Genomic DNA, 12,296 nt, shown 5'->3' with positions numbered 1-12,296 from the left:
ATTATTATATAATTTAAGTGGGTTATATTCAACTAAAATTGTACATACCTACATCTGACTTTATATAGGTATATTAGATATTAAATTTATTTAATATATATTATATATTAAATTAATTAATTAAATAAAATAACAATTCAAACCAATTTTACTAAAGACATAAAAATAATGTTTATATTAATAAAAAACATTAATTAATATATTTTGATTATTTAAATATACATGACTCTAGTTGAGACTTTTTATAACAAAATCTTATATTCATTGAAATTTGAAAGTTATTAACAAAGAATAAACCAACAATCAGATAATTGATAAATAAAAAAGACTTAATTTAAGATTAATCTGAAACAATAATTAAGACAATTTTATTAAAATATATTACAATTAACTTTGTCTATTACAAACCAAAAAGAAAAGAAATGGGTATTTTTGTCGGGTGGTGAGAATTTTAAGATGTTGAGACATGCATTATTTTATTGTCCTTTCAGATCCGAACGACGTCGTATGAATTCCCATCCTTTTTAATAATTATAGTGAATGGGAATGAATATGAGTGCATTAGCCGAAATAATTCGCCTTACAGTACCGCCACGTGTTAATAACCTTCTCTATTACTTGACACGTATACGTTTTCTCTTTATTTTATTTGATTCTATCCATTATATTTAATTCATATATATCTTTCTATTATTATACACATTTTTTATTCCAAACAAACCATGTTTTTTCAAATAAGGCCTATAAATTCTATTTATTACTTTGACAAATTTATTATATTTCTAAACTTTTTTTATAATTAAAAAAATTATATATTTAAAACGAGTAGTGATAAGAGAGAATTTGAAAAAGAAACGAGAGAGGGAATAACATGGGGTGAAGAGAAAAAAAAAATAATTATTTTTTATTTTTTCAGCCAATTAGATTGTGCCGTGCCACGTCATTGCCTCACATAAATCTTTTTTTCAAATCATTTTCTATTTAGAGCACAAATTCCATAAAGCTTTTACATAAAGTATAATTTGTTCTCTAGTAATTGTATAAAATAAATTAGAAATGTTTGATTTTGTGTATATAATTAGCTACAATTTCCTAAATAAAGTATAATTAATATGTTAAATGAGAAGGGGGCAAGACAAAATATGAGTCAAAAGACTTATCCGATTCCAACCCATCATTTAAAAATAAGTACTTTGACAATTCTTCACTAAACTATATTTTATAATGGTATTCTTTTTCTTAACCTATATTCTTTTGGTTATTTGACATTAAATTATCTCAGATAATATTATTTGCTTAGAGTTAGGGAGAAAATAATACATTATTTGAGTTAAAATATTTTAAAACATAAATATATAATATTTAAAAAATAAATAAATATTTTAATATTTGAATTGAATAACTAAATAATTAGTTGATGGAAAAAAATATATAAAAATCGATGATGAGTTTTTTTATTCAGTATAATTGACTAAGAAGTTAAGTTGTTTGTCATAATATATATTTAAGAATTTAGCACCATTCTATTTGATTTTTTTATTCGAACTATCTTCATTTTTTTTAAATACATAGAAATTTAAATTTGTAAATAAATTCATTAATTTTTAAATGATAATTTAAGATCAACTATCAAAATAATATATGAAAAAAAAAGTAAAACAAAACAAAAACACAAAAAAGAACAAGATAACACAAACAACACAGAACACTTTCTTCCAAAATAGGAATGAATTCCTGAATCGTTGTACAAATTAAACTTTAATCAATGTTATAATTATGATATTTGTGATAAAACGCATTGGGCTGTCTGGATGTTAACCAAATGCAACTTCGTTAATCCAAATTTCTCTGGCCGTGAAGAGGTTTTGAATCACAATCATATTTCATATGAGATTTCAAATAGATAAGATCTTGATAAAATAATATAAAAAATTAACGAGAGATCGTCTCCACCTCAATCTCAATTAAACACATATGAGAGACCTCAATGAAACACATGTGACCACAATTGGTCAGATGATATATTTTTGTATCAATATTTATCATTAGAAGAATCTCACACAAATTGTATACTCCATCAAAAAACACATCTTATTAATAATTTTGAATATTAATCAACTTCTCCCATCAAATAATAATGTTCAAAATAATCATAATTAAAATAAAAAATCTTTACTCAGATATTACTTCAATAAAGTATGTAACAAGAATTCATGTAAATATTATATAACATTTTATTAAAACTTAATGATATTTTTTGCTTTACTTATTCAAAAGTTTATTTGTACATTTGATCATACAATTTATTAATACATATATTTTACAACAAATCAGTTTATATTACTCGTTCTTATACTTAGAATGCAATGAACTTTGATATAATTATACTAAACTTAAGCAAAAAAAAAAAAAAAAGATATTTCCATATTTTTCAATCAATAATCGAAGCTCCACTCATACATTTTTGTCCTCCTTGCAATCCTCATTCATTTTTAATAAAATATATCTCTTTAACTTCTCATATAAATTTATCTAATTATCTACATTTGGACCAACATGAATTGCAAATGATTACATCCCTTGAAAATTCTTTCTTCCACCTTCATATAATTTACATTTGTTTTAAGTAATACCCCATAAAACATTACAATTCATAAGAATTTTACTTACAAGGAAAAATTAATAATAATTGTGATTGTATTTTTATTTACTTTTTGTTATACAAGATTCAATTATTATTTATTTTGTGGCATAAAAGAGTAAAACAATGATATGATTGTAGATAATCTTATAAGTAATATTTAACTTATTTCAATCAATCCAAAAAAAATTGAGTTGAGTGAACTTGAACAAAAATTAGAGTGAATTTGAAGAAAATAAAGAGAAATTATGAATAAACGATTAGATGGAAGTTAATTTTGTCCTTTTTTTTTTTAAAGAATATTAAAGAAGTAATAGTAAATTAAATTTTAAAAATTAAGGAGTCAATGGTAATGTCACATTTCTATTCTAAGAAATGGGAGCTTTTCACCTATATCCACCTCTATGTTTATACCTACTCATAGGAATAGGAATTTCACTAATTACAAGTTGTATTAATAATTAAAAACTTGCATTACACTAGTAATTACAAAAATAAAAATTGATAAATGAAGTGTTCATATTGCATATCATTTGAAATTTCATGCCAATTTAAGAAAGTTGTTCAAATATCATTTGAGAATTTGGGGAGGTCTTTTTGTATGTTACTAGTGTCCATTGTCGTTAAACATTTCATGTAAAAACTATCGGGTAAATATATAAAGTGTAATCGTGACAATTTTGTAATGTAATATTCTTATCGTCATTCTAACGTATTTTAACCTTGTAACGCATATATATCATTATAATACTAATTTATTATATTAATTTTGTAATTTAAGGTTATACATACAAAAAATACAGTTATATTAGTTAAGTTTCTTTATAACTTTTATTGTAAAACATTTCTTGATACTAAGGTTAATGGGTAATCGTAACCATTTTTGTGTGGTTGGTTTCTTACATTTTGTTATTTAAAATGAGTATAATAGTAATATATTTAAACTTACATAATTCATAATATTAAAATATATTTATTAATTTTAAATGCAAATTAAAATTTTAAATAATGACATCACTTTTTTTAGAAGGTCCATTCAATACAATATAAATGATATTCGTTTAAACATTACAACAAAATAATACAAAACACGAGTGTTCACTTTTTCAAAAGAAAAACAAGATTAATCATATTTTTATTTTATTTTTTAAAAATGTCCATTTCGTTTAAATACAATGACAAAAAATGACATGAAAAGAAAAAAACAAGAAAAAAACGATACTCAATAAGTTATTAAGCTCGTAAATTCTCGAGAAGAACGATTAACTCCTCGATAGACTCTACAGACTATTTTGAACGAATCTCGAAAAACGTAATAATAATAGCATTATAAATGATACACATCAGACGACTACGATCATTTAAAGTTCGATGTCAACCAGATATTTCACAAAAAAATAATTGGGATGGTAACCCAAATATTTAGGCCTACTTTACGAGACACATCAATTCAAACTTCCCAGCAAAGCCTAAAAACTTGGGCATCACTCAATTAATCTTAATAATACTCCACAAATTGCTTCAAATACTAGACACCCCTCGATAATGTAAAAATAAGTGAATTGACGATTCAACACCTTTATGACATAGTAAATGTATCAGTCGACCACGATCACTGAACGTCCTACAGTTTCTTTAATTTCAAACCAAATAATCCACTAGAAATAATAGGGATAGAAACCCATCGACTCAATATAACCGAGCTCGCAGTTTCTATTTAGACATTCCAATAATCGACGATTAACTCAAGCATCACCCATTTAATACCAATAATATTCCAAAGTATGCTCCAAATCACTGGCGTCACTGATCATTTGTAATGCAAAAACAAGTGAGATGTTGTCTCCACCTTTTCACAACACATTCTACAACAACTTACCATAATGCACAATTTTTTTATGCATCTATCGTCCGTAAGATCCCTCCATGCATGACACTCCATTCAAAAATTCTAAATTTTAATTTTTTATGGGAATTTAAAATTCACAACTTCTCCATAAAAAGTCATATGGGACAATCTCCACAAATAATGTATAATAATGATTGTCAACCTAAAATATCGCGCGAAATAGATGAATCATTACCTAACCTAATCTATAAATATCTTAATGAAATAACTTTAAAATTTAATGAAACAAACAAAACAACTCAAACTGAACACCATCCTCCGTTCAAATAACCTAGCTAACATATTATTATTTTCAACTCCTCTTAATTGACCTCACTCAAATCTCTTATTTTCTAAAATGAAACATAGTTTTATTTTATATTAATACAATTGAAGCTTCTTATACAAATAATCTTAATAAACTCATTTTTTTTTTCATTCTCAAACGTAACCTACTTTTTCCATCAATTTTGAAAAATATAACCGAACTTTAATTAATACTTGATCTAAAAACAATTCAAATAACCACGACTCAAAAACTCTAATAAGTTTGAATTTTCCTGATAAGAAAAAAAATACAATTTGAATAATCCTAACAAATAACGACAAGATAAAGTTAAAAACAATTCAAATAATAATAATAATTTGAATACTGTAAAGTAAAATTCAAAGACGAAAATAATGAAACATGAGAAAAGAAATATATATATATAAAGAAAAAGAGGTCAGGCTGACAACTGAGCCTGCTTACCAATAGGGTTCTTAATGTGCATCAGAGATTTGGTGGTGTCAGCACTTCAATCAAACACACCCTTGACCCGACCCCCTGTAAATTATTATTGTTCAAAAAATAATTTACTAAATTATTCACATTAATAAATTATGAAAGTATAAACAAATTTAACGAATAAGTTGAATAATTTAGTGTAAATAAAAAGGATATCATAAAATAATTAACTGTATTAAGTACGTTAAATTAAACTAAACCCTTAAAACATAATTTTATTTTTAGGGATTAATTATGGTGAAATTAAATTGGTGGGTGGGGGTTGAATTATTCAATTTTATTGTATCATATCATTTGATGTGATTTGTTACTTTATAACATGTCCTGCGGGATAACTTTCTTAATTTAAACATTTTAATTTTTAATTTAAACTTGACATGTCATTACTCATTAAACATGTCAAGTTTATTTACTATAAATAAAGGCATTCAATTTTTTTATGTTATTTATTTATTTATTTAATTTTTTTAGGGAAATGCAACTAAAAAATAATTGTGGCAAGGGACAATAACAAACAACCTAATTGGCTGAAACAGCCCACGTGGTTTGGTAATGTTTTTTTTTATTATTATTATTTTTTTTTTTTTATCAATTTAACAAACCAGGGACTAAAAGGTCAAGTTTTTTTTTTCAAATTTAAAATAGAAAGGATTGGACTGGAGAAAAGATTCTAGTGGCCCAAAATGGAGGCGGAGCATTATGGACCCCTCTTCTTAGTGGGCCGAACATTTCTTTCACCCACGACGTTAAAACAGATTCTATGGGTCCCATCTTTCCCCTTTCTTATTTTTTATTTTTTATTTTACAAGTATATCTTATTTTACCTAAATTTATAATTATATTGTAAACTTGTGGTTGCATACAAATTATTATTTAATATTATATTAACAAGTGAAATTAGTAATAATATATATTTTAAATCAAAATTAGAGTTATGACCCCATTTCATTAAGGCTCTTTTCACTGATAATATATTTTTATTTAATGTCAAAATATTAATTTATTTATTTTTATATAATGAAAAGGTAATGTCTTTTAGAATAAAAAAATATTCGATAGAATTATTGAACTGAATTTAAAATATTATCAGTGGAATTTTATTTTTATTTTTTTTTTAAAAAAAGAGAAAAGAGTTGACTGACTAGGCAAAAGCATGTGAAGAAGAGGCCCAGTAGTCAGTGATTTATTCGGGCCGCGTTGATGGATTGGGGTGGGTCTAAAAATAAGTTTAATTTCATTTTGTAGGGTCCACTTCATAATAATACTATGCTTAATAATAATTATAATAATACATCACCGACTTAGAGGTTGATCTGAATTATTTGAGTCTATTAATTTATCACATCAAATATTACTATTTCAATCTCATTATTTAAATTATCAAATAAAAATACTAAACTTTACTTTTTATATTTAATTATTTAAAATATGAATTATATATACTAATATAATCCAAATTAAACATTCTTTACATGAAACAATTCTCTTATGAAAAGATAACAACCCTTCCTTTACCAAAAGTAGTAACATGTATTTCATTTTGGGATTATTTATAATAGTATTAGATTTATATACAACCATCTACCAAATAAAATAAAAATTATATATTTTTTTTTTTTAAATATGAGAAGCTTATCATCGACAATATTTAGTAGTTAAGTTTTTAAAGAGAGAAGTTGAAAAATTATAGAGTTATGTCATTCATTTTAATTAAGATTTTCTAAATAAAATTGAACCAAAACTTTTTAGTATCCCAATATTTATTTTTGCTGCTTAATATAGCTTAGTGAAGATTATCGGATAAATAAAATTAAATAATTTTTATAATTACTTTGTAATAATTTTATCGGCATGATTTTGTAATAAAACAATTAGAAAAAATGTCATTCTAAGTTAATCAATTAAACAAGATCTGCCCTTTTTCCCCTCTTTAAATCAGGAATATTTTTTTTCTCTCTAAAATAACATCCTATTTCTAAAGTAAGAACACTTGTGGGAAATCATTAAAATAAATTGATTTAATTTTTTTAAACTTAGAAAATTCTAGGCTCTTCTAGCTGATTCATAAAGATAATGACATTTTCAAATAATAGATTATTATTATTATTAAAATAAATTGATTTAATATTTTAAACTTAGAAAATTCTAGGCTCTTCTAGCTGATTTATAAAGATAACGACATTGTCAAATAATAGATTATAATTATTAAAATAAATTGATTTATTTTTTAAAACATAGAAAATTCTAGGCTCTTCTAGCTAATTCATAAAGATAACGACATTATCAAATAAATTATTATTATTAATAATATCTTAATAGCTTCTGGTAACTTCTAGAATCCCGTCTGCCTGCCTTCATTTTTATAGTTAGCTTCATCATCTCCCCCCCAATCATTCACTCTTTGATTTCTCTCATCAACGAACCTCCGCCGCCGCCGCCGCCAACAGCAATGTCGTCGTCTGAACAGCCAGAAACGCCTTCCAACCCAGCAACCTCTGTAAACAGAACCCTAACCGCCGTTTTCCCTTTCATTCTAGGTTTCACCTCCACCACCCATCAACCGTCGGACAACCGACAGAACAACAGACCATTACCAGATCTTCCTGAAGGTTTTGTTATTTTAAATCCTCTGGTAACGATTCCATACTTAAATTTAGAAACCCTGTTTTCTCAAATGATGTTGCCTAAAAGCGGCCCATTACCAGCATCGAAAGCGTCGATTGACGCGATGCCTGTTGTTGAAGTGACGGAGGAGAGTTTAGAAGAATGTCCGATTTGTTTGTCTGAATATGAAATTGGCGGCGAATTGAAGGAGATGCCTTGTAAGCATCGGTTCCATATGGGTTGTATTGAGAAGTGGTTGGGTATGAATGGGTCGTGTCCGGTTTGTAGGTATAGTATGCCGGTCGAAACGAAGGAGGAGGAAGAAAGAGGGAGGACCGTTGGAGAGTTAAGTGTTACGTTCCAGTTTGAGTTTGCCGGCGGTCGGACAAGGAATAATAATAATAATAATCAGGATTCCGATCTAAGAGGAAGCGGCGAAAATCCAACTCCTCCTTCTACGGAAGAGGCTGATTGCAATTCATGATTTGTTATTTTGTAGATTAGTTATATACTTTCAGAGTTTAATTATATATCAAGATTAAGAATATTTTCACCTTTTAAGTTTCATTCTTTTAATTATATATCAAAATTGAGAATATTTTCACCTTTTAAGTTTCATTCTTATTAGTACTCTTGGTTTAAGTTTAATTATAAAGAGGGTTAATATCAATGGAAAATAAATATAGTTATTGATCCCAATATAATGACTTTAATAGTGGGAATGACCAACGTTTAATAGAAATTGCGTAAAATACCTTTGTCGCGAGACGTGACGAAATCTTAATTCGTCGAACGTGCTGTCGCGTGACGCGACCGTCATCGCGACGAATTAGGGTGTCGTCGCGTGACGCGACCGCCATCGCGACGAATTAGGGTGTCGTCGCGTGACGCGACCGCCATCGCGACGAATTAGGGTGCCGTCGCGTGACGCGACCGCCATCACAAAGAATTAAGGTGACCGCCATCACAAAGAATTAAGGTTCCGTCACTCGATGTCAGGGGAAAAATTACCTGGGGCTGACTCCAACTTGCATCTTATATTTAATTTTCTATATCCCGCTTTTTTTTCAATAAAATTTTCACGATTATTCAAAGATGGAGACTCGTCATGCACTCTTAATGCACACGCTTCCAAAGTGAGCCACCGAATATTTTCAATAGTTGTTGTAAGCCGTAATCTGTTATTTTGTTTTTCATCTGAATACTATGCATTCAGTACTTTGTCAATATGACAAAGATATTTATTAGATTATCAAGATAATCAACTGCCCGTGGTGAAATATTACATCCTATATGCATAACAAAAGAGCATCTATCCCCATCATTAACTCGCTTTCAATATTTGAATTCATCTATTGTAAATGTAGGCTTTTGGGGTTGCTTATGTTCAAACAAGAAACATGGAAAACAAAAAGAAACATCTTTCAAAGGAGAGTATTCTAACCAAGTAAATTTCTTAAACCAATGACTTTGAAACCGTCGATTTTGATTTCCAAATTTGGTCGGCGGGTACTCATCCTTAATAGGTTGATATGACCCCATCTTATATAAGCTCGTCTAATTTCATCCATTTTATTAAAAGAATATTTCCATATCGGAATACGTAATGCTGAATCAAGTTTAAGAGAACTTACATCAACATCAATTCTAAGAGATTTGTTAGGTTTTTGAGCAGGGATATCAAATTCTTTATTTAAATACCGAATCAAACCAATGTAATTATTTTAACTTGTTTATTAATATTAATTTATATTTTTTTATAAATTTTTTAAATAGTTTAAAATTAAGAAATATAAAACACTATTATTATTTTAATTTTTATATTTTACCCTTATAAATAATTTGTATTATTAATTATATTAAAATAAATAAAAAATAATGTATAATTATTATATAAATATAATTTTAAAATAAATAATATTATTATATGATTTACATTATTTTATATAAATAAATCTTAATTATTTTTTTTGACCTCATGTTCAGAGTTTAATCCTATAGCCAACTGGGCTAAGAGTCATTTGTCACATATATATATATAATATTTTATTTTAAGATTTTAATTTAGGTGGGGCTGAAGCCCACCCTAGCCCATGTGTGACTCCGCCCCTGCTCGATGTGCGAAGTATTTTCGTCATAACATAGGAAAGTGGTCATTTCCGCCAATTTTATTGGGCACTAATCATTCCTCTCAATAAGGACTTTATCAGGGTTATTTCATCCAATTTTTCCATAGAGTAAATATTGATTTTTTTTATAAACAGATGAAATTATTGAATTTATCTTTATTTTTTATTTTTTAATAAAAGTTATTAAAACTCATATTTAATATGAAATTTCTCTTGAAATTATATTTTTTATGATATGGACGAATTTCTTACTTTCGTGTGTTGGACGATGGTTCGTTAATTCTATTTAATAAGATTTTTTATTTTATTAAAATAAACAAATCAACAATAAAAATAAGAGAGTTTATATTTATTAAATAGAAGAACTGAAGGCCTATATTGAAATAGATGAAAAGTTGAAGGGCATTTTATCAGAAAGTAAAACTAAAGGGCGGGATATCAATATATTTTAAAAAACAGCCGTACATCTCCCGAAATCTGTAACTGCAATTCATCAATCCGGTCCAACAAATAACAGAACCGGTTCAAATCATCCTTGAATTGCTGACTCGCTAGACTAGACCGCTTCAACTACCATATATATATATATATATATATATATATATATATATATTCACGTGTCCTCTTTTTCAAATAATCACTCGCGATCTTACAATTTCTCCGACGCCATGGACTCCGATCAATTCGACATCTTCGATATCTACAGACGATACTGCGGTAAGTTCTGTTTCCTTTCGCATTTACATCTTGTATATTTCGATTTCATTCGTCATTGTTGGTTTCTTGACTTGCTTAAGTTCACAAGAGTTGGATTCTTTCAATGATTAATGATTCAATTCAACCAAGAATATAGTTTGTTGTAATTCAATTCAACCAAGAAGTTCTAGCAGTACTGTTGATTTTAGCTCTTTACAATTCGTTTCACTTTATACACAACTAATCAATCAATCAATCTTGTAGTTATTACATCTACTCTTGCAAGTGAAGGCGCGGAGCCTGAAGACGATGAATCAAAAATACATGAATCAAGATTGTCACTAGCTTTTCTTCTAAAGTTTGTAGACTCAAGGGTCCGTGTAAGGTAGGTATTCACCATCTTGAATTAAATTCATTATACAGTTAGAATTTCATTTTCTTGTATTCTTTAGTAATGCTGGCAGGGATATGATCTTCGAGGAAATCTCCTTGCTTATGTCGACACTAAATTTTACGGTGAGATTGATCTTACGATACAACATCATTGATCAATTTTATATATTTTGCAGTGAGTGAAGTTTGTTTGTTGTACTGCTTTCTTTGTAGGGAGATTTCAGGGAGTTCTCGCGCTTCTATGATTTCGTGTTTTTTGTTTCCCTTGAAAATGGCCAGAAGTGTATAAGTAAGTTGTATATAGTGGTAATGTGAAAGCAAAAAGATGTCGACTATCTTTATTGAAATGGTTGGCAGGTGTAAGTCGCGCAGTTTGTAATTGGAGATTAGTGCTGGCTGGTAGGTTTAGATTGCTGAATCAATGGTGTGACTTTGTTGAGGTAATGTTCTTACCCATTTACAAGGCTAAAACCCCATAAGCAACTAAGCAAGAAGAAACTGAAAATGTTGGCCATTTACTTTGCTTTTTAGAAAAATCATCGGCATAACATTTCTATGGATACATGGAGAGAAGTCTTGGCATTCAGCTGTTGTTTTGCAGATGAAAGTTTCGAAGGATATGACCCAGAAGGTGGTAATATAATTGTTGCATTAATACTATCAAGACTAATTGAAAAAATTACTCATAATACTTAATAATTATTGCAGGATCTTGGCCAGTTCTAATAGATGATTTCGTAGAGCACATGTACAAGTTTGGTGGAGTTAGTACGAAACCAAAAACAAACATTGACAAGCACCCATCTCAATCCTGTAACATGGATTATTCAGAGTCTAGTAAGAGCCTTTTTATATACTGAAAAACCATTTGAGGATTACTTTTGATTGAATTATTTGGCTTATTGGCTCGTCTACTTCATTTTGTAGCATTGAAAAACTGTCTTGGATTAAAGAGGAAGCATTGCGAAGATTTTCAGGGATATGGACTACTAGAACCTTCCTACAACTACAACCAGTATGCTAACTTCTTCCAGTCTAATAAGAAAAGGCATCATGATGAAGGACGTTTGATTAGTTAGTTTTAAACATTTGTTGTTATGAAAACATAGTAAAAATCGAAAGGATTAATAAAAGCATTTGAGCTGTTTTGTCTCTATT

General features: G+C 28.0%; 2 protein-coding genes across 2 annotated transcripts; both read left to right on the top strand.

The window, feature by feature from the left end:
- Positions 1-7,682: 7,682 nt before the first annotated feature.
- On the top strand, positions 7,683-8,487 carry LOC124915605 (E3 ubiquitin-protein ligase MPSR1-like). Its single transcript, XM_047456362.1, has one exon. The coding sequence runs from the start codon at positions 7,766-7,768 to the stop codon at positions 8,402-8,404; it is 639 nt and encodes a 212-aa protein (XP_047312318.1). The 5' UTR covers positions 7,683-7,765; the 3' UTR covers positions 8,405-8,487.
- A 2,213-nt stretch (positions 8,488-10,700) lies between these two features.
- LOC124914798 (defective in cullin neddylation protein AAR3-like) lies at positions 10,701-12,289 on the top strand. Its single transcript, XM_047455406.1, has 8 exons — positions 10,701-10,766; positions 11,010-11,130; positions 11,198-11,261; positions 11,352-11,427; positions 11,496-11,578; positions 11,670-11,769; positions 11,847-11,975; positions 12,066-12,289. Exons 1-8 carry the CDS (start codon positions 10,718-10,720, stop codon positions 12,215-12,217), a joined length of 774 nt encoding a protein of 257 aa, XP_047311362.1. The 5' UTR covers positions 10,701-10,717; the 3' UTR covers positions 12,218-12,289.
- Positions 12,290-12,296: the final 7 nt, after the last annotated feature.

This window comes from Impatiens glandulifera, chromosome 9 (genome assembly GCF_907164915.1).
Source record: "Impatiens glandulifera chromosome 9, dImpGla2.1, whole genome shotgun sequence".
In the NCBI taxonomy this organism is placed as follows: Eukaryota; Viridiplantae; Streptophyta; class Magnoliopsida; order Ericales; family Balsaminaceae; genus Impatiens; species Impatiens glandulifera.
This window is presented reverse-complemented; position numbering and strand designations above follow the sequence as displayed.

What these genes read in the sequence shown, in the direction of transcription:
- LOC124915605 (XM_047456362.1), top strand. Translation starts at nt 7,766, where the DNA reads ATGTCGTCGTCTGAACAGCCAGAAACGCCTTCCAACCCAGCAACCTCT.
- LOC124914798 (XM_047455406.1), top strand. Translation starts at nt 10,718, where the DNA reads ATGGACTCCGATCAATTCGACATCTTCGATATCTACAGACGATACTGC. An exon ending in AATGGTGTGACTTTGTTGAG is followed by an intron (nt 11,579 to 11,669) that starts GTAATGTTCTTA and finishes TTTGCTTTTTAG; the next exon opens with AAAAATCATCGGCATAACAT. An exon ending in CATGGATTATTCAGAGTCTA is followed by an intron (nt 11,976 to 12,065) that starts GTAAGAGCCTTT and finishes TTCATTTTGTAG; the next exon opens with CATTGAAAAACTGTCTTGGA.